The 23,682-nt window shown below is 35.0% G+C and overlaps 2 protein-coding genes across 5 annotated transcripts; one reads left to right on the forward strand and one right to left on the reverse strand.

Moving 5' to 3' along the window:
• The first annotated feature begins 10,318 nt into the window (after window positions 1–10,318).
• On the forward strand, window positions 10,319–14,001 carry LOC104610993 (uncharacterized). Of its 2 annotated transcripts, none has more exons than XM_010277882.3 (6): window positions 10,319–10,685; window positions 11,237–11,461; window positions 11,545–11,721; window positions 11,832–12,056; window positions 12,257–12,385; window positions 13,544–14,001. In XM_010277882.3, exons 1-6 carry the CDS (start codon window positions 10,638–10,640, stop codon window positions 13,775–13,777), a joined length of 1,038 nt encoding a protein of 345 aa, XP_010276184.1. In that variant the 5' UTR covers window positions 10,319–10,637; the 3' UTR covers window positions 13,778–14,001. The 2 variants fall into 2 exon arrangements, with proteins under 2 accessions (XP_010276184.1, XP_088747030.1); XM_088890904.1 differs by lacking the exon at window positions 10,319–10,685 and adding an exon at window positions 10,958–11,108.
• Window positions 14,002–16,968: 2,967 nt separating this feature from the next.
• Window positions 16,969–22,676, reverse strand: LOC104611017 (cytochrome C oxidase biogenesis Cmc1-like protein). 3 transcript variants are annotated; one of them, XM_088891101.1, is made up of 2 exons: window positions 22,278–22,676; window positions 16,969–17,418 (listed from the first exon to the last, which is right to left on the reverse strand). In XM_088891101.1, the coding sequence occupies exon 1, from the start codon at window positions 22,658–22,660 to the stop codon at window positions 22,337–22,339; it is 324 nt and encodes a 107-aa protein (XP_088747227.1). In that variant the 5' UTR covers window positions 22,661–22,676; the 3' UTR covers window positions 16,969–17,418; window positions 22,278–22,336. The 3 variants fall into 3 exon arrangements, with proteins under 3 accessions (XP_088747227.1, XP_088747228.1, XP_019055576.2); XM_088891102.1 differs by having other exon boundaries at window positions 16,970–17,415; XM_019200031.2 differs by lacking the exon at window positions 16,969–17,418 and adding an exon at window positions 21,693–21,848.
• Between the last annotated feature and the right edge of the window lie 1,006 nt (window positions 22,677–23,682).

Consider the following 23,682-nt stretch of genomic DNA (forward strand, 5'->3'; position numbering starts at 1 on the left):
GGTGAATCTAGCTAGGTCGGTTACCTAATGATCAAAATAATCTTCAGACAGGTACTTAAGGCTATTAGTTAAGAAGATTGAACACAAAATGTTTGATAGTTAATAAAAAAGCCAGACTGATAAAACATTTATTTGTGGATAATAACCTCTCTCTCTCTAACTTCTCTTGATTGTTTCATCTGTCCATATTGATACCCATGAATAGGACAGAAAAGAGAGATTAAAATCTGGTTTGTTGGAATATTAATAAATGAATGGATACATTGTACTTAGAATTTTTTTTTCTTTTTGTGAGGGTTTCAAAAGTAACATGCATTAACAGGGGTATCAATGTCATCATCTGCTCTTGTTTAAGCTAGCCAAGGGTTACTGTAAATTAAAGAGCTAGATGCCATTGCACTTTCAAATGGAAAAAGGCAATGTTTACCAAAAGATTTGCAATCCCACGTCGCCATCAGGATGTAGTTCATCAATTGATTGAGATTGGGGTTAGGGTTGTTCTGCTTACTTTTGAGTATATTTCTTGTCTTTAAATTCTAACACAACACATATTCTACAATTAGGACAGCATTTACTATCACTAGCTGGATTCTATCTATCTGTCATTTGCCTTAATCAGCTGGTTTTTTGAGAAATAAATGGTGTACAAGATTTTCTGGGTTCTTAGAATATTTACCATGATTGTATTTTCATCCATTCTTAGATTGTGAAGCAGAAAGGACAGTTGAATTAAATGACACAAATCAACTTATGTGCATGGGCATAAGGCATCTGCTCTTAGTTATCTTACCAAAACCTTGTATGACTTCATCACTTTTTGTTTTGTCAAGTAGAACTGCTAGATGAAACCAAACTACACCTGAAAGTTGAAATGAATGAATGACACTCAAAAGTTGTTAAAGGTGTTGTCAAAACAGACCATTTTCTATACTTGGCCCCATCTCAATATAAATCAGATGGCCAGAATTGTCTGATCAAGGTTAATATTTTGGCAAAGGACAAAACCCACTAGTGCATCTTATAGCGTACATCAAGTATATAATTGTGGGCCCAACATTGGATCACATAGTGGGCCCTACAGAATATTAAGAAGAACCATTTTTGAAACCAGTGAACTAGGAAGGTAGGATTGTAGGTTCATTTAGTAAATATTATTAACTTAATATAGCTTATGTTTACACATTTATGGCTTTTTAACGCGTGAAGGGACAAATCAAAGCTTGACAGAAAGTACTTTCTAGGGTGGGCCCAAGTTGGGCCTAACATGTACTGCCAAAGACCAACATGCAGCCTAAGTCCATCCCAAACACCAACCTCTATGGGATGGGGCTCAAGCCCTTTTTTATTTTTTTATTTTTTTATTTTTTCAGTCCAAACATGGTCCAGGAGCTGTCAATTTGCACCGCCAAGTTCTTTTTCTTAAGGTCGTTTACTTAGATACGCCTATAGTTTCACATATTTATTAAAACCTATCCTATAGTTTGTATATTACTAAAATGATGATATAACCTCTTAAAAGTTAAAACGAGTAGAAAATGTGAAGGGGCATGGGCCTAGGGCATAGGCACATATTTTTTTGAATGAATGTTAGGGTTAAATACATCACTTCCTATTTCCATCTAAGTTTGCTTTTCGGGAAGTTACTTACTCGGGTAAGTATATTTACTCATGTTCTTTTATTTTCTAGGTAAATAAGAAATTAACCATTTTAGCTATAAAGAATCATTATTTAAATAGGTAATTTTGTCTCATCTAAGTATTGGCAACCTTCCCCCTAAGTGGGAACGCTATTTATCGACCTGGGAGATAAATATCACTTACCCGGATAATTAATACCCAGGGAACCAAAATTCTATTGACCAATTTCCTTCTCTCAAAATCCAAAAAAAGGGCCCTAAGAAAAACAGTGATAAATAAAATGATTGCAAATTATAAGGATATATTAATAATATACAAACTATAAATAAGTTTTAATGAATACATGAAACTATAAGGGTGTGTATGTAAAAAATAATCTCTTTTTTAAGTGACAGGGATCCCGGGATGGGGCTCAAAAGAAGGAAACTTCAAGTGAATGTTCGTACCATATTTTTATTTCATCAAGGGGTTTGATAAACAAGAGAGCTAATTATAGTCTAGGGCCATCATAACTCACCACGTGGTAGATAATGAGATGATCTGAACCCATCATTAAATTGGTCCCACCAAATGGAGGGCTTACACCAAAAATCACCATGATCAAATGTCTATGTATCATCTAATAGTTTTCCGTTCTTTTTTTTGATGAATCATCTGATATTTTCTAAATGACATGACATTTTCACATGTTTAATTCTCTAGTGGGATATGATACAGTATAATAATTTTGGATAAGAATTTTTCAGCTGATTTTCAGCTAAGTTAATGTTCAAGGTGGAGGTCTGATGATTGCAGTCCAGGATTGATGGCAAGTTGTGAGGCCCCCAAACGGGGTATGATTCCTGCGCCTTTAGTCACTATTTGTGAGGAATTCTGATTAGTTGTATCATTGGATGTGATAGTTGTTTAATAAGTTGTGGAACCAATGGTAACGATATATATACGGTCCGTAGTGAGAAACCAAAAGGTTGTGCGTCTCATGTATTTTATTACTGGCGTGAAAAGTTATTATTGGTTTCACATCCCATTCAATACCTATTGCTTTCAGTTAATACTTGGTTTGTATAGGTATTTCCCATCTTTCCCTTCCTTTTCTTACATTTTTGTTACATTTGTTCAATTAGGGCTACAAATGGATTGAATTGAATTTGGTAAATCCAAATTTGGTTTGTTTATATTTGAATTCAAATCTGATTTATTCGTTTAATTTATATTAGATTCCAACAAAATTTGGATTGTTGGATATTCAATTTATAAATAAATCAAACTAAAAATGATCAAAATATTATATAAGTCATTTACTAGGACACCTCTTTGTTTATGTACTACTGAAACACCCCTAATAACTTCTTATATTTCCATTTGAGAATGGTCACATGACTCTACTTTTGGTAGTTACAATCATGGTTTTTGAACCAAAGTTAACATGGATGGTCATATGACCATTTGGCTACCTACCGTTCAGGCAATCAGTTCCGTTTCACCTCTGACTGGGCCTTTTGCCAAAAACCATTGGTTTAATCGGTGACCCACAGATTTGGCTGGTCAAACTGTTGATCTGTTCGACCTGAACAATGTTTTTTTGGTTGTTTTTTGTTTTAATTATTTTTTATTTTTTAAGTTGCAATGGGTCATTTGTTCAAAGCGGACGGTGGAACCGCTGACCCAAAAACCAGCGGCCAAAGTAGTTCCGGTTCTAGGTTGATTTTTAAAACATTGGTTACAATCCAAATATAGTGCTTCTTCTATTTGGACAGGTTTGTTGTAAGTGTAGAGATGTGTTCCAACGTGGTGTTCAATGAACTATTGGCGATGGTTGGAACATGGGATTTCTACAATGATCTATTATAGTGTGGAAACGGGATTTTCCTCAATGAACAAAGAAGTTGGACACCCTCAATTCATAGAGTCCGGATCTCCTACCCACGAAAACTCTGCCCACATTTATCGCAGCCACACATGGAGAACATCTTATCCTCTGCATAGTATTATGCAGGGGGAGATGTTCCCAATTCACGGGGGGTAGTGTATTGTGGGTAGGCGTGGGCAGAGTTCTCGTGTGCAGGAGATCCAAAGTCCAACTCCTAGTACAGAGAAGTTACTCATTTCATCTATCATTCTTCAGTGTGGTGGTGTGACCTTCTGGAATGTATCCTGAATTCAGGGGAAGTGGACATGGTGTTAAAAGTTAAAATGCTAAAACCAGGCATTGTCATGGAAATCAGTCTGGGCTTGGGCTGTAGCCCTTAAATAGATACTAAGGCTGCATTTGGCATTCCTTATTTTAAGGACTTTTCTCCCTTTTGTAGTTAAAAGTTCAGTGTTCATAGGGGCATTTTAATTGCAAAAATGAGATAAGTCTTTAAAATAAGGAATGCCAAATGCAGCCTAAGCCTGGCCTGGCCCAGCCCATGATTACCACTACCTTATACCCCATTTATGAGGCCATCTTGCAAAGTGTTGATAAAAAGTTATGCCTATGATACCATTAAAAGTATAAATGTGGAACTTTTGTTTGATTAAAATACCCTTACTTTTGAATTTTGTCCCCCGTTAATTGTGAGGGCCAAAGATATATTTTGAACTATTACTTCTCAGTTCCTTCAATTTCCTCTCATTAAACTCTTATGGTTAAGGCATCAACTCCCATTATTTTTCATTGAATTCTTTTCTTGATTAAAATATCGTTATTTTTGAATTTGGTCCCTCTCTAATTGGAATGATAGAAAATGTAATTTGAACTACTATTTTTCACTTCATGATTAAGTCTTATATTTAAGTTAGATCTATATCTAATAATTTTAACAATATAAATCCCATATTCATTTAAAACTAACCCAAAAACAAAACCATTCTTCTATCCTCATGGTAGGTAAGAAATTCAACAACCTAAGTAATGGGTCAACCCATGATGTTAAATAATACAATTTTTAAAATCAAAATAAGTACAAAAAAATAAAAAATATATAAAAAACTGGGCACATCTCTAATATTTTTTTACTGATCATATTAATAAAGAAATGTGATCAATAAAAATTGTTTTTATTGACATGAAAATGAAATAAAAAATTTAAAGCAACTAAAAAATGAAATTGCCTCCATTTTTAATGGAGGTCAATAGGTTAATCATATCAAAGAAAAATAAGTTATGAACAAGAATTGTTTTAATTGATGATGGAAATGAAATATAAAATTTAAAATTAATCCTAAAATGAAATTATTTTCCTATTTTATGGTAGGTAAATTGTTCAACCTTTTGGGTCAAATGTGTCAACAACCATTGATATCATAATTAAATAATAAAAAATTAAAAATAAAATCACAAACAAAAAATATGAAAAAATACAAAAAATTTGTAGAAAACATTTGAGCACATGGTAATCATATTAAAGAAAAATAAGTGAGATAAATAAGAATTATTTATCACATGGTAGTCATATTAAAGAAAAATAAGTGAGATAAATAAGAATTATTTTTATTAATGATGGAAATAAAATATGGAATCCAAAGATGAAATTGTTTTACATTTTGGTGGCAAATCAACCATTCAAACTTTTTTTTTGGTAAATAAAAGAAGCTTGAATGGTTGAATTGCCACCAAAAGGTGAAACAATTATAAAATTTTTAGATAAAATATGTCAACCCTTAACATCATAATTAAATAATAAAGATTAAAAACACAAAAATTATAAAAACTTTGTAAAAAATATTTGGGAACATTTTTAATATCATATATTCATCATATTAAACTAAAGATAAGTATCATAAATAAGAATTACTTTGTACACATAGAAATATAAAAAAATTGGAAACATATTATTAATATTGTCATCATCATCATCTAAAATTGCAATGTGCAAAACCATGCACATTTGTTAGTACAACACAAAAAACACAAAAACTAAAGAAAAAATAGGAATTGCATAAATTATAGAAAATGCACAAAAAATGAAGAAAAAAGGAAAATAAAAGAAAATACAGAAACAGAAATTTTCATAAAGTATAACAAGGAAAAAATGAGAAATACAGAAAACACTGGAAATTGCAAGACAAAAAACAAAAAATACAACAAAATTTTGAGAAAATATGACAAAATACAGAAAATTGCAAACAAAGAAAAGGAGGAATGTACAGAAAAATAGAAAAACATAAAAAAATATTGAATTTTGGATAGATATTTTCATAATTTTAAAACCATGACATCAGCAATTTATGTTAGGTTACTGATGGCATAGTAATGGAAAGAGTCTATGAGAATATTTACCCCAAAATTCAGGGAATTTTTTGGGGAGGTCAAAGAACAAGGGAAGTTTAAAAATCCCAAGGGAGGGAGGTTTAAGCAAATTTTCCAATTATTGATTCCCATAGATTTACTATAAACTCTTGCAGGTAAATTATACTCATACCCCCAGCCCCTATGTTTAGGGGTGATCATGGGCCACCATTTATAAGGGCAACAGGCCAAGCCCAGGCCGAACTGGCCTGGGTTTCAAGCCTGAAACATAAGCACAAGGCTAGGCCAACATGGGTCCCAATCGAGAAGAGCCTGATTCCGAGCCTACAAATTTTATGCTATAAATATATCATTATATTTTATATTTTATACACTATATTAGTATCCTGGATCGGGCCTGGATTTGCCTAAAGTATTGGGCTATGGTTCGGCCTAAAAATTTGTGGGCCTAACATGGCCTCAGGCCCAAGCCATGCCTAAACACAAAACCTAGGCTGAGGGGGTAAAGCTCAAAATGACCCTTTCAGCTCGGTTTCTTCACGCCATGCCAAAGCTAAGACTGCATTGGCAACAACCAAGAAGAGAATGAAGTCTGCAAAAGCGGTTGTAAACGTAACCTTTGAAGCAAGGAAAGGATTTTTGTTAATATTTTAATTTAATTCATACGAGAAGGGGGCCGTGCGATGCACAAGATGGGGCATCCCTCCTTGTCTCTCGCTCCCGTAAGTCAAGATACTCTACTCTATCCCTGCCCCAACCCCAGTGGTGGGGCGGGTTCGGGGTGAGGCACCTATTCCCCTGTTAGGGATGGGGAATTCCCAAATTTTTCCCACCTGAAGCAACCACTTAACAAAATCTAATTTATGGATATTTTACAAAAAGGATTATGGGAATTTGGGGGTATTTTAAGAATTGGATTATGACAACTTGGGGTTATTTTATAAATGAAATTATGGGATCCTACGATTATAAGAATATGAGAAAAACTTAGAGATATTTTAAAAATCAATATTAAATTTATGGATATTTTACTAATTTACCATCGGGTTCGGACAAATATATGCAAATCACATCCCTAATTTGGGGCAAAAATATTTTCCTTGTCCCTACCCTGTCTCTACTTCGTCCCCTTTTAAGATTTGAGAAAACTAGCCCCTGTTCGGGGCGGGGCAAGGTATGGCGCCAATTTTACAAGGAAAATTGTCATCTCTGCAATTCTAATAAAGTGTTGGGCCGGCATGACACGACTCTCATGTGCCCCACACAAAGTGCGAGCCATGCCATGCTGGCCCACGAGGAGTCCCAGGCCATGCCTCCCTCCCTTGGGATAATTTGGGGGGTCGGTTTGGCACGACCCATGGTCTGAGCCCACACGGGCCCGTATCATGCCTTGGGCTAGGCTGGTCCATGGCCTTGGGCCAGGCCAAGCTGCATATCGGGCCAAGCTATGAGAGGTCCATTTAAAAAAAAGAAAAAGATGTTTAATTTTTTATTTCATATGATTTTTTACGTATACAATTGTTTATATATATATAATTAGACATATTTAGGCTTGGACCAAACTTCAGGCCCATGGGCTCGAGCTCGGACTTTGTCAAATAAGTCTAGCCCAATACTATTACATATATAAAGAAGTACTTATGTTATATATATATACTTCTTAAATTATTAATAAAAATAAATTTACTATTAGGAAATATAAATCAATTTATTAAATTATTACTAAATTAATATAATAATAGTTTATAAAAGTATTCTGAAAATAAGACATTTTGTGTATAGATCAGGCTTCGAGTTTGGGCTTGAGCTTCGAGCTTTATATAAGGGCTGGGCTGGGCTCGGGCTCAAGATCTAGGCCTGATGGTTGGGTCGGGTTTGGGCTTGACCTTGCACATTTTCCATTGATAAAGATGCCTATGTTAATTATAAAACTATGATTTTTTATAAATTAAAATTTGTATTTAATTCTAGTCAAATATAAAAAATATATAACATTTATATATATATATATATATTAATATAAAATTTGTTATTTAAAAATTATATAATAATATTTACCATATATGCATATAACTTCCAAGTTGAGCTTATTAGGGGTTGTTTAGCTTTGGCCCTATTTGGTAAAGCCATCATTGGAGTCCAAAAGTTTGATACTTGATTAGACTTCGAATCTGAATATCTTTGATAATATGTGGGCATGGTGCATATCTCAGCTAGAACTAATTCAAAAGAAAGTAGTTGCTTGATCTTGCAAATTTATAGATCTAATCAGGTTAGGTTAAGTTGTAAATGATTTGTTACTTTTTATTGTTAATTACTAAAATATTATAATTATTAAATTACTATACTTATTTAAAATACAGTAATTTCTGGAAATTATCATATTTTCAGAAAATATTGCTAAAACTAATTAAATGTGGTAATTAAATATAACATTTTGGTAATTAAATGTAATTTTCTACTATTCATAGCTTAAATTATAATTGCTGTTAATTATAGTTTAAAGATAATTATTGTTAATTATATTACTATTAATAATTAAAATACATTATTTTTTTCATTATTATTTAATTTTTTGCAATAAAATACAAATAATTTATTTTTTTAATTATTTTTAGTATTTTAATTAAGCTTTAAGTTTTTTCAGAATTTTTGGATTTTTAATTAAGTTTTGGTGTTTTTTTCATTATTATTCAATAATTTTTGCATATGTGTACTTTTCAATAATTTTTAGTATTATCAGCATTTACTTTTTGCATATTAGTTACTACAAAGTTAATTTGCATTTGCTTTCAATAAAGATAAAATAAATAAAATAAATAAATACCATCTATATACATATATAGATGGTATTTTATTTATTTATTTATATATATATATATAGAAATCTGTCAAAAAATTTTCTCCTTTTTCTGAATTTTTATTTTTTTGTTCCATGTCATTTTTTTAAAGAACCAATGAGACACTTTCCTTCCCCAACAATCTCTTCTCCTAAAATTTATCCTAAGCTACCTCCCCACTTTCTCCTAAATCATCGCCAATTCCTATTTTATCTCCTAACTTATCTTTGAAACCGACTGACCTTTTGTGAAAACCGATCCACTCAAGTTGTTTGTGTTTGGGTCGGTTTTTTGGTTTGATTAATTGGTCCAAAAGATTTAAACTTAAAAATTAAATTTAATTTTAAAAATTATAGTGCAATTATTAAAAATAAATTTAAAAATTAAATTTATGATATAAAACATTTTAGACTAAGAAATATGGGAAATTTTTCACTTTTCTATTTTAAAAATTATATTTAAAATATAAAATATTAATATATATCCATGGTTAGGTCGTTCGATTTTGGTTGGTTTACAAATGGCCAAAGTGAAATTGATCCAACTTGGTCGAATTAGGGAAGTTTTGAACCAAAGCCCAACTAAAATACTAGAAAATCGACCAACTCGGGTTGAGTTGATCGGGTTGGTCAGTTTCATCAATTTGATGAATAAACCTAACTGAAATTAATTATTTTTATTTTTGTATTATAAAAAAATTTATTAAAAATAATATATAAAATATGAATTTAAAAATTTGAAAATATAAAACAATTGTCTACTCTTATGTGATTCTATTAGGGTCATTTACTAGAACACACTCTATAGTTTTACATATTTACTTAAACCTATCTTATAGTTTTCATTTTATTAAAACATCCCATATATTTTACAACTTATTTACTTATTCAATCTTTCACTAAGGAGTGTTTGTTTTTCCATTAGGCCCATGATTTTTTATTCCAAAAATACCCTTAACACTTTTTTTGTACAAAAAGCAAAATTAACCAAATATAGCCAATAGAGTGATTGAACGTGTCTTATAAAGGGCAAAAATGGTATTTTTATTTTTATTTTCTTTTGATTAAATTTATTTAAATGAACATTAGGGTCAACACTGTCATTTTCCACTGTCATCTAATGGAAGGTTGATTAAATCCATTGCAAATTATAAGTGGTGTTTTAGTAAAATTTTAACTATATATAGTAGATTTTAGTAAATCCATAAAAATATAAAGGGTATTTTAATAAATGACCTTTTTCTATTATTTAGCTTTCATTTAGTAAATCCCGTGCGATTCTTACTAGTAATTATTTTGAAAAAACACCAAAATAAGTAATGATTATTATTTTATATTTTTATAACAAAAGAAAAAAGAAAATAAGAAAAACTGCAAAATAAATAAATTCTCTCAAATGAGAATCAACCCCCCACAAGATTGCCCCTTACAACCTCCCGCGGCACATTCCCGTCGTGTATTGGGCTTCCCATGATAATTCTAGAAATGATTATGTTATCATTGGGAGATGTTCTCGATAGACGGCGGGGATGTGCTTGGAGACGTTGTGGGGGCAATTTTCTGGGGCTGATTTGAACTCGGATGTGGGGCGCGATGCGATTTTATTTACAGTTACATCGTCTGTTGTTGGCCGTTAAACTTGATGAGAGAAGAAAGGGGGAATGGCCGCCGGCGGCAGGGGTGCATCACTGCGCGGTACCCCATCTGCGCCGCCTGTAACGTTGTCAGTCTTTGCACGTCTTTGAGTTTTATCTTAACACGCGGGCGATGATTAAAGCGAAAGATATGATGTCAGCTGCAGAGAGCAGTTCAAAATTTGTTGGAAAAGTCATGAATTTGACTTTTTGGTTTAATTCCGGACCACCAATTATAATGGAGTTTGCGCTGAGATCAGAGGCTTACCAAGAATAAAAAAGCAACCAATAGATGATCTCTTTCTTCTCCGGATCTCAGATACTCCCGTCTCATTTCAAGGTAAAATAGCTCTCCCTCTCTCTTTTTCTCACTAGTTCTGATTTTTCTTTTGTGTTTGATTCATTACATTGTTTTTTCTTGTCTTTATACTTCTCAATTTACAATAAGTCCTCTCTTTTGGAATGGAATTGAAATAGTTCTGGTGAAGAATCGTGTATAGTTGGAAGAATAGTATCTCAGTGGAGATGGTGATAGGGGTAGAAGTTTGGAGATTAAAGGGTATGGATCAGAATTGGAAGGAAAAGAATTGGGTTACTTGGGTGTTTTCTTCAGAGATGGTGGATCCTTTGAGAACAATCTTTCTTCATATGGGTTATTTAAACTGAATTTTGATTTTGTAACCAAAGAATCTCCTCCTATTAGGGGGGAAATAATGCAATATGTAGAATTAGACGTATGATTAAACAGAAAAACCAACGTGAGGTTAGGGTTCTTTTTTCCCCTTTCTAAACTTTTTTTTTCCCTAAAACGAATGTGATTAGTTATTTTATCATGGTAAATTGATAGACTAAGTATTAGAGCTAAGACTTACTGGTATTTGGGTTTCCCAGCATACTCTTCAAATGGCTCGGTCGGCACTAGATGAGATGTCCATTTCTGGTGCTTTTGTCCGAACTCCATCAACATTCCGCAATTTCATTTCAAGAGATCCAGCATCTCCTTTTCCTGCAGAATCCGGAAGATATCATCTCTACATTTCATATGCTTGTCCTTGGGCATCCAGATGCCTTTCATTCTTGAAGCTTAAGGGCCTTGAAAAAGCAATTAGTTTCACGGTAGAGTATCTCTGGAATTCCTTCTTGTGTGCTTGGAGCTGTTATCATCATCCATTACATATGATGTTCATTGAGTATTACAGGCAGTCAAACCCAAATGGCAAAGAACAAAAGAGACTGATGAGCATATGGGCTGGGTCTTCCCCACTTCGAGCGAGGAGGAACCAGGTGCTGAACCCGACCCACTCAATGGAGCAAGAAGTATCAGAGAACTCTATGAAATTGCTAGTGCAAACTACATTGGAAAATATACTGTGCCTGTCTGTATTGACTTTTCCGTGATTCTTCATTTTCTGTAATTATTTTCTTGGTTTCCATGTTTAACAGTTGTGTGATAACTTATAACTGATAATGTCGTGCTCTGTGACAGGTTTTATGGGATAAGAAACTTAAGACGATTGTTAACAATGAGAGTTCGGAGATAATCCACATGTTTAATTCTGAATTTAATGATATAGCAGAGAATGCAGCTTTGGATCTTTATCCTCCTCACTTGCAATCCCAGATTGATGAGGTTAATGAATGGGTATATAATGGGATAAATAATGGTGTTTATAAGTGTGGGTTTGCAAAGAAGCAAGAGCCATATGAAGAGGTAATGACTGCTTAATTAACTTATGCTAATACTGTACTAAGATCACCAATTTATCTCCATTATAGGAGTCAATCTCTAATCTACTTGTTTCTTTTGTCACCCAGCTGGGGGCTGCATTCAACGTTCAATGACTTTCAGAAGATTATTCAATCTTTGTCATCTTTGTAAGACTATGCAATGATTTTCCTTCATTTGTGCAGGCTATAAGAAATTTATACCAGGCTTTGGACAAATGTGAGGAGACACTCAGTAAGCAGCGGTATATCTGTGGGAATATGCTGACTGAAGCTGATATTCGTCTGTTTGTCACTCTTATAAGGTTTGATGAGGTACGAATTATTTGAAAGGCTGATACATGTTTAGTTTGAATAGTAGTCGATGTTATGCAGATACACATAATATCATGTACAACTAATTGTCCAAGTGTAGGACTTGCTTGAACCTTGAAATGTTATGATCAATAGGACAGCTTAATATGGTTGTACTTTTAAAATTTTTATAGTTAAGTAGAAGAAATCTAAAGGCTGCAAAACACATGCAGTGCCCAATGCTTTAAAATCATCATCCAGTACAAGGAAAGACTAGGAAAAAGAATCCCTTCAAGAAAGAACATCCCATTCATGACCTTTTGCTGCAATAGTTCAACTGCTTCTCCATAAAAAAAGTGAGAAACCTTCATCAATTCATCTATCCAAATCTGATGAAGATGGTGTTATCAGTAACCACCTTAGGCCTTATTCTGACAGAATGTCCTCAAAACTTGAAACTTTAGTTTTGAAGATGCTATTAGTAACAACCTAGGTTCAGGAAGCTACAGTTGGATAATTAGCAGTTCTATCAACTGTTTAGTAATAGTTCACCCTTGATTGAACATAATATGTAGCTGGACTAATCTTTTTTAATGATGTGATGCAGAGTTGAGACCTATTCATCAAAGAATAGATTATTAACCCAAATCTATCAAAGATTATGGGAAACTTAAAGGATCTATGTGTTTTAAGTAGTACCTTTAGTGAATAAAAATAACCTGACTACAAACATCAAATCCTTGCTTGCAAGAGTACAATGCATAAAGACTGCGTTTTTGGCCCTCACAAAGTTACAAGTATGATTACAAAGACTCATTGCTTGTGGGAATTTTTAGACCCCTCACCTTACTGAGAAGTAGATCATTCAAAGTAACCAGATAACTTGTCTTTAAGAAAAGACCCAATGTTGGTCCCGGCTATCTGGGGTCTTGATAGCAGGCAGACTGGATACAGTCCTAACCTTTGGCTTTTTTCTTTTGCACAAAATGACTGCTCTCAGGCTCTCACACTTTCCAGCCCAAGATTTTACCATTACACCAAGCAATAGCCCTTAACTAGATAACTTGTCTTTCATAAAAGTTGAATTTAATAGGCTTATGATAAAACTTTCAAGTTTTAAAATGCTTCCTTCATCAGATTGTTGTGTGGTCTAAATAACACAAATTTTCTGAACTACAGGTGTATGTTGTCCATTTCAAGTGCAACAAGAAGATGCTACGTGAGTATCCAAATCTGTTCAACTACACCAAAGACATTTTCCAAATTCCTGGCATGAGTAGCACAGTTAACATGGAACACATCAAGCGGCATTATTATGGAAGCCATCCAACCATCAATCCGCTTGGGGTAATTCCTGTTGGTCCTAACATAGATTATTCTTCTCCTCATGATAGAGAGAGATTCTCTACTTAGAAAGCTCATTTTATTCCCAAGTTGTATGTGATGTCCTGTTAAAAGGTGCCAAAATAAACAGCTCCAAATGTCAAAGCTTAAGTTGTCTTTTAGCTATCTATTTATTGGGCAGTCATCTTTTCTACTATTGCAGAAAGATTGGTCATGGAATATCGACAGATCCTACATGTTTTTGTTTAGTTCATAAAATTTGAAACTCAAAGGTGCCATGTGATTACTTTCAAGGATATCCTCCCATCCATTGCTCCACTTTTCAATATACGCATTCCTGCGTTTAGACCAAGGGTGATCATGGGCTGGGTCAGGCCTGGCCGGGTTTTGAGCCTAGCCACTGATTAAACTTTATAAAATATATAATATTTTATATTTATGACATATAAAACATATGGTATAATTTATCTAAATATAAAATGTTATATATGATCACGTGTCATTTTACATCGACTATGATACCAAAAAAACTTATAATCAATCAACTAGTATCATAAAAGTGATAACCAATCAGGTGGTATTCATCAAAATTCACAGGGGGCTTTAAATGGTCAAAGCTCATCCACTATCATGCCTTTCTAACATCATGGTTTTATTCTAATTATGTACATGATGTGACACAAAACATACATAAGTATAAATTTAATATATTATGGGTTTGGCTGGGCCAGACTTGAATTGTTGGGCCCAGGCTAGGACCTAAAATTTCTAGGCCAAATGCAGACTGGGATCGGGCTGGGCCTGAACACAAAACGTAGGCCCAAGCCTTAAAATTTCTAGACTGGGCAGAGTCGGGCTGGGCCTGAACACAAAACGTAGGCCCAAGCCTTAAAATTTCTAGACTGGGCAGAGTCGGGCTGGGCCTGAACACAAAACGTAGGCCCAAGCCTTAAAATTTCTAGACTGGGCAGAGTCGGGCTGGGCCTGAACACAAAACGTAGGCCCAAGCCTTAAAATTTCTAGACTGGGCAGAGTCGGGCTGGAAATGATATCCCCTAGTTTGGACTGGTGCATCTCATGGCTGGAAATGGAATTGGTTCTCTCAAATTCAGTTTTTGCCGTTTTGTGTCCATTAGATGAGGGGAGTCTTGGAGGGTGGAGGATTCCACCAACTAGAGAAGATAAGTGGTTCAGAATAAGGATTTGGAAATACATGCTTCAGTAACTTATGTCCAATCAAAGACGACATCAAGGGATTCTATTCCAACGCAAGAGCAGCTCTAAACATGAATTCCCAACCTTAATATTAATAGTGAGCGGTTCTATCTAAACCATTTTCCTTCCAAAGGTCTTGGAGGCAAACCTTCACCAGATGAATCATTAATACTTATGAATTGTAATTTGTTCTAAAAATCCTCACTCAACTAGGGCCTTCAGCATCTCAATTATTTGTTATATCATTAGCACAGGCACATCAAAAGGGAAGAAGAAGAAAATGTACATCTTTATTTCTTCCCATTTGTGAGGGTTATTATGGCTTCTGGCGTTGCAGGGTAGGTTGGTCCTACATGGAAGGCCATGAAGTTTTGTTTGGTGAAAACCCAAAAAGCCCAAAAACATTTAACTGAGAAATCAGCTTTCCAGTGAAACTAGTTTTGGTAGCCTCTTCAAAATGGCTCAGTCAACAGATTTAACACAGCTCAATCAATGCTGGAACCCTCCTAAATGGATCCTTAATGACATAGTAGATCCTTTACAACTTACAAGAGTTCAACAACTGTTTTTGATTGTCTCAATTAAATGATATCAAACACCATTTTTTTTACCAAATAACAACTTTCTTAGATTAGAGTCTCACAGATGGATTGAAGCAGATTAAAACCAATATTTTTGAAAAATAATTGGGTCTTTCAATGAAAGATGCAAGCCTCCCTCCAAGCACTGTAGTACTGTACCGATGGATGCATACCCAAAACATTGTAGTATGTCTAATTTTTACTTGATCATGCAAACATCTTTGGTTTTTGTGCATGCCTAAAATTTAAATATAATATCAACTTATATCTTTACCTTTTAATTTCATGCGTGCATAACACATGCCCATAGTTGGGATAGGTCTTGAATGACTATGCTGCTGATGATGATAAATACCTAAGTAAGTTTATATTATATCTATCAGTGAGGTCGGTTTGAATGCTGTTTTCTACTAAATTGTCACGGGTTCAAATTCCATACAAGTAATTTTCAATTGATACAATATGAATGTCATTTTTAAGTTCATTTTATCAATAAAATATAATGTTTTGATTATTTTCAATTTACTATACCAATTGCAATTTCAATTCGCTTCAATCTAATGCCAATATAAATCTGTTGGATAAAATCCAATTCGAATTCAAATATTGGATCCACCTATATCCGATTGGATGCAACTCTACACCATCTCAGTGAGCTTCAAGATTCTCAATTTCTCAGGCTGTATGTAGGTGAGGAAATTATTTTTGCACATGTAGGGTTTGAGTTCGGATCTCCTACCTTGCTACCCACAAGAACCCTATCCAGGCCTCAGAACATCTCTTATGTTTTGCATGTTACCATTCATGGAGAGATATTCCCAATGTACAGCTGTAGTATCATATGGGGAGGCCTGAGTGGCAGATCTGAATTGGTAGGATGCACGTGCTGCTTTTGATGAAAAGACTGACTAACTTACGGTGTCAATAGAGAATTTGCAGTGTAAACATTGCCATATTGGGAATCCAGATCTACCTACAGCACACTACAGCTGTAGATTGAGACAAGATTTGAAATTTCAATACGTATCGGCCGATACATATTGTATCGGGGGCTTTCCGAGATGCCCCTCTAGGTAGGGCTGCAATTGAGTAGAGCTCTAATCAAACCTTGGGGTAAGCTCGTAAGATCGATTAGTTGTTCGAGCTCGAGCTCGACCAATAAAAAGTTTGACTCAAAAGCCCTCGAGCTTGGCTCGATTAACACACACACACATATAGATTATAAAATATACAAATATATTTATTTTCCAGCTTTCAAGTTGAACTCAAGCTCATTGAATATTTAATCGAATATATTCGATTGCAGCCTTACCTCTAGGGGATGTTTTGAGATTTCGATTGGTTTAGAGGGTAAATAAACCTTAAACCGGTCCCTCTGAACCGAATTTAAAAAAAACTAAAAAAACAAAAAAAAAAAACTACTGATACTGCTCGATACACCTCTATCGGGTGCACCAATATTTTGAACCTTGCATTAAAAACATATCCCCATAAATGATAACATGTAAATACGAAAAATATTCCCAATGTACAGCTATAGTGTCCTGTGAACAAGTGTGGATAGGAGATCTGAGCTATTATATTCAAGATTTAAAATATCATCACGTATCGGCCCATATCAATCGATACGTATCGTATCAGAGCCTTCCCAATACGCCCCTACAGGAGGTGTTTCGGGTCGACGAATGATTCAAGAGATAGACCAGCCTTAAACCGACCCTGAACCAGATTCAAAAAAAAAAAAAAAAGTAACAATACAGGGTGATACGCCGTATCATATTTTGAACCTTGCCCATATTGGTGCCTAGCCGGAAGCTATAACCAACCTTTGGGAGAATCAGTCGCCCACCCATTGTTGTCAACCATCAATGCAAGAAATTTGTGGTCCCTCTCAAAGAGGTTTGTAAGTGGCTGCTGCACCCAAGAGGTCATGAGTGATTTTTTATGAAACTATTGCAAGTCAAACAAGCTTGTTCAGCATGGGAGTGAGGAGCCATTTGATTAATAAAAAATTCAAGGGTGTAGAAATCAACCCATTTCAATTTTATCCATATTAAGGAGTTCACACAACTTAATAACTTATTCCTAAAAAGATAAATAATAAGTCTCAACCAAGCGGTTTTAAAGATTAATAATGAATTTCTGAATCATATTGCTTCTGGAATGAACATCCTGGATTTAAAATTTTAATAAATTCATGAGCCACACATGGTCCAGGATGATTGAACTCAAGAATTGGAGCCTGTTGCCATAGACTGAAAATAAAGGTCAAACTCAGAACCGAGAGTAAATTCAAAAGTGGTGCTAGTATTACCAGCCTTTGTCCTCTATGGATCTCTAAAATCACAAAAAGGAAGATGTAAACAGGAGGTTTTGTGTAAATACACAATATGTGCTTATCTTTTTTTTGCTTAGCCTTAGAAGACAAGCAAGCCAATGTCATATTGAGCAAGAAAGATGTACCTTTGGAAAAATTCTACTTGGCCATCATTAGAAAAAGAATAATTGAAGCACAAGTTTGGGACACTTGTCCAACTTGGAGACATCAAAACATCTTTTTCGTTTTTCCTGTGATATCATTAGTAGGGTAGGAAGCAACAGCAGTTTTGATGTGATATCAAAAGAGTCCATGATGACCTGAAATTCTTTTACAGAATGCCCAGCGCTTGGCACAGATTAACATTGAACCTTCTTCCATGAATGGTAAAAAAAACCATTGGCCTATGAACTTCCCTTCCGATATGGTACAGTGGATTAAGTCCTGTTTTGGCTCAATCTGCCGAGATTGGATACCAGGTCTAGTGATGATCATGGGTCAGGATGGGCCAGGCTGGGCTTTTGGACCAAATGCCTATGCATTTTCCAGGTCTGACCTGAACACAATCTCGGACCAAGCCCGGAAATTTGTGGGCTGGGCTAGAAATGATCACCCCTAACCTCTAATGCAGCAATTCAGCATTGCACCCCACTAATGGTACCTGCATAATCCAGCTATTGTTCCGTATTTGCCAACAGAATTCCAGCTGTATTTAAACATACATAGTACCAAGGTCTCATTAGTCATCTGTCAATGGAGCTTGAAGTGAATATACTTCTCATGTTTTTCATAGCAGATATTTTAGTTCTCTTTTAGGAATTTTGCTCCTATTCTATGGGGCAGAACAGGGTGCACATGAGGCCCACTGGCCAATTGGCCATACCAGGAGCATGCAATTCAGCGGGTTTGATCCTCTGCCACCTATTTGGAGGGGTGCCAAGTGACCATTTTGACAACTGGGTCATCAGCTTTTTGCTCCTATTCAGCCTCTAAAGTAATTTATTGTGGTTGATACAAAGAAAGAATTATAGGCTGCACTTGGGTTTTCAGAAAGTAGCACACCTTAGTGCCCTAACCTGTCTTGGGAGAATGGGAGGTGCTCATTCTCAGATATTAATTTGTAATGCATGAAACAAGAGAGAGGAAAAAAGCAGAGTTCATGGATAAGTGCAGCATGTTTTCACAAAGTCCAATTCATGGTTTTTGCATCATCAATAAATTTTGTTCACAAAGTCAAAAATACAAAGTTCAATTTTGGGTCATCTTTAAATTTTGTATTTCATTTCCATCATCAATAAAAACAATTCTTCTTTATCACACTTCTTTTTCTTTAATATGATTAATAAAAAATATTAGAGATGTGTCCAAACCACTCTTGACCTATCTACCAATCAAAAATTGCACTACCCTAAACTATTGAAAATATAAGAAGCAAAAAAAAATACCTAAAAAAGGAGGTTTCAAATATCTTTTACATGGCTAAGAGCTTTTATCAACTGATTGCATTGCCTAACATGTCTAGACATGCCTAGGGAGCAGATATGGTAGTACCAATAGTAGGACCTACCCAAAACTCCTACAAAATGGGAATGATGCCAAGAGACATTTTTCAAGGCCTTTCTTCTTCCTTTTATATCTTTTAGCTATTTTTTGGACTTCTAAATTGATCTAACCAAGCAAGTGCTGCTGCATCATCTTTAAAAAGTTCATAAAATGGATCTCCACCAAGGAAGAGTTGCATGCAAGGTTGCTTTATCCAGGCACAATCAGTGGATAAAACAAATAAATTTTTCATTACAAAGTAAACTGAACCAGCCATATGTACAGAACTCCAACAGGTATAGAAGTGGATTCAAGCCGAGCCGAGCCGAATAGTACGAGGCTCGAGAACGGCTCGAGACTGCTCTACAAGGCTCGAGCTCAAGCTCGAGCCCGGTTCAAGCCAGAACGTTGAGCTCGAGCTCGGTTCAAGTAAAAAATTCATAAGCTCGAGCTCGATTTTGAGAAAAATATATTTTATAAAAGTAAAAAATTATATATAAAAATATTTTTTATTTGATATTTAAAAAATTAAGAATTATAATAATTAAAAATTATAATATTTTTATTATATATATATTATTTTCTATACTTGAGCTCGACTCGTTTCATAATCAAGCCAATGAATTGGGCTTGAGCTCGGTTGAAACCGAGCCGAGCCGAGCTTCTCACGAGTTGAGCTCGAGCATCTCGTGAAAAGCTCGGCTCGTTGCCACCCCTAAACAAGTAGATGAGACAAATGGCTCTAATGGCTGGGATTAAGAAGGTTTATCCAAATATCCAATAGATGACTGCAAAGAACAAGAAGTTTCTCAAAATAGCCATCAGTAAGCAAATGCAGTCATCTCAAAGGTGAGTTCATAAATTAGATTTGGTACCAAAAGGTCAGAAGTTTTGTCATGGACCCATGGCCATGTAACTCGGTACTTCCTTGAAAACTGGAAAATCAGTGGGAAGTTCATCCATATTAGGACCAGTCACGGAAAGAGCTGGTTCAGTAATAGCACAGTTTTAAGCAACACATCTAATTTAATAGGTCTAGTATCTGTGCAGACAATTTGGCACTTGGTATGGCACTCCAAGTAAGCCATAACATGCTGACAGTGCTTGAAACTAAAATCAATAGAGGTGCAGCTTGAACTGAGTTAACCCGAACTCAATCCAAAAAGGTTGGGGTGGGTTGAAGGTTGGCTTAGGTTTAGGGTTGAGATTTATGAACCCAACTTTAACTTCAGGTCTTATTAGAGTTGAGACCTTGGGCAACCTAACCCAAACCCAAAGCATTACACATAGGTCTACACTGAAACGGTACTCCTTTATAGCAATATTATGGGTTCCATGTAGACTTATTTCCTTAGTACAAAGACTTCTAATCACTTTCCAACATATACCTAAAAGTGGAATGATTTCAATACATATTAAAACTCCTAAACACGTTCTAAAAGTAGACAGTTTGACTCAATACAAGTTTAATACAAATTTCTCATAAGAAATCAGCTTCTAAAATTAACAACTATCAAATACAATATTAAAATTCCAAAAAATGGAAAATCCCATCATAAACTCATAGGTTGTCCACAAAATAGCCATAACTCATTCAATTCATGTCCAAATCACATGATCCCAAGCTTGTTGGATAAGCAATTAAATAACTTTTATTTTATGAATTGGCAATTACATAACTTTCAAATTGACTCTAAGGCCCCGTTCGCTTTTTGGTAAGTTACTTACCTAGGTAAATGCAATTACCTGGGTAAGTTTTTCCTGGGAAACACTTACCTAGGTAAGTGCGTTTACCCATGTTCTTTTATTTCTCATGTAAATAAGGCAATGACCATTTTAGCCATACAAATCTATTATTAAAAGGGGCATTTTTGTCCCATTCAAGTGTTGGCAACTTTCTCCCTAGGTGGGAAAGTTATTTACCCACCTAGGAGGGTATCACCTACCCAGGTATGTGATAACCAGGAAAATAAACTTTTCCCTGGTCCCCACATAAATCTGAAAAAAGAACATGGGATTCTTGGTCAATGGAAACCAAAATTCCATTGACCAACTTTCCCCCCTCTCAAAATCTGAAAAAAGAACGCCCCCTAAAGTCAAGCTAATCGGGGAAAGTTTTGGCACTTATAATTTAGACAGGAAGTAACAAAATGAACTTCAGATAACAGAAGCATAACCATGAAAGGAACAAGCAAGAAAAGCTGAGGAGTGAAGAGGCAAAAGCCAATTCTTGCCTAATTGTTGGTCATACATCCACAGTATTGCATGGTTTCAATCCATTAATGCATCAGATACCAAAAATTTGCTCATATACTTTTTCTCTATCATCTCTGACAATCACCATGGACTATTATTTCGGGGAAAACGATCAAGGTTTACAATTAGGGCATATATACCAATATCACAATAAAATTACAAGAATGCTCCGGGAACTGACAAATTTTGATGCCCTCTCCAGCAATATCAAAAGTAAATAGAATATATCCTGAAAACATGTGGAGATGCAATTTCAATTCAAAATGCCAACAGAAAGAGGACACTAATTGGGAAAATTAAGTCAACATTGAAAACCATTCAACGATTTAATTCCAAACCACATTCAACAGAATCAAACAATTACTAGAAAAACAGAAGTCAGTTTCTCCTTGTCATTACCTAGAAGAATTTAGATGATTTAACAGAAGAATTTAGATGATTTAACAGATAAAGATCTTCCCTTTGTATAGATTGGCTGAGATTCTCAAGCAAAAGAGTATTCAAAATTCGACTTTCAAACCAACAAAAAAAAAAGAAAAAAAAAGGAGGAAGATAAAAGAACCTATCATAGTTCATTGTCCAAAAATCAAGAAACAAGTCTAATTAAAACCAGAAACTAACCAGGAAAAATACACTATTTGAGTTGAAGAAAGCATACCAATACGGATTTTGTCAGTGAACAGGGAGAGATACGCGGGAGAATGTCAGCGTTAGGATTCATGGATTCTGATGAGATGAGAGACAGACAGAGAGAGCAAGTTGGGCTTGTTGACACTGAGAGCGCTTGAGCGATGTTCCGCTGCTTGAGCAGAGGCTGCGAACGGCCTCCGACTCGGCCGGGCATACGAGCGAAACGAGACAGTCAGCGAGCGAGCGATTCAGGTGGCGGCAGGCCACCTCTCGTGGTGGCCCCGGCGGGACTCGCCGGTGACACTCGCACAACGCACGGTGAAGTCGCTCGCACCCGGCCACGCTCATGGTTTCGTCTCCCTGCGTCTGTGACATGGTGAGCCCCACACCCGCCACAAAGATCTCAAACATACGTCTGCTGAGTGCTGCCGACTCGCTGAAACACGGAGCAAGTTTATATAACTAGAGAGGCGTATGCTGTGTTGTGCCATGTAGGCCTATACGGTTCACGGTTCACGGTTCACGGTTCAAGCCATGTAGGCCTATGCTGTGTTGTGCCATGGGTCGGGCTAGTTCGTGGGCCAAGTTTTGGGTTAGGTCGGGTTATGAATTGGGTCAAATTATTTATTTAAAAAATTAAAATAAAAATTTAAAATTTTAATTTTATATGAATTTTAATATATACAATAGTTAAATAAATCAGTATAATAAAATTAAAAACGATTGTTTATTTTATTAATATATTATATACTATATATTATTATATAATATATTGTATATTATATAATATAATATATATATATATATATATATATATAAATACATATAAAATATATATACATAATATATGGGCTATGATGCCCAACAATACTAAACTCAGTTTAAGCAACCAGGATTTCCTACATTTGAATAAGTGATTGCAATCTTAAGGCATGATTGTTCACACATGATTGCCCAAGCTCTATAGTATAGTCAACTAACTGTGACAATCGAGACATGATATGCTTAACTATGAGACATAGTCGGCTACCTATAAATATATAAATGACTAACTTTGAATTTGATACATGTTTTGCCAAGATTGTGAGAGATAATCAACTACCCCAAAAGGTAGAGTCAACTACATGTGATAACCAAGGCATAAAAATGTCTTGTTTTTGAAAAGTCAAGTACCCAAAAATGTATAGTCAACTAACCTAGACGGACTAAGTTTAAGTTGATATCAATCAATTGATAGGAGGAACCAATCACTTAACCAATTAAAAGGGAAAAAAGATTATTTCCTTGATCTAGTGGACAACTACCAAAACTTTGGTTGTTGACTACTTTAAAGAAATTTGACTGTTTGAAGGCTTAAATGATTATTGCTATCTTTAGTAAGTTTTCTACCATGTTAGAGCAAATTTGAATCATTTCTATAAGAATGGAAAATC

This window comes from Nelumbo nucifera, chromosome 7, assembly GCF_055504915.1.
Source record: "Nelumbo nucifera cultivar China Antique chromosome 7, China Antique-T2T, whole genome shotgun sequence".
NCBI lineage: Eukaryota > Viridiplantae > Streptophyta > Magnoliopsida > Proteales > Nelumbonaceae > Nelumbo > Nelumbo nucifera.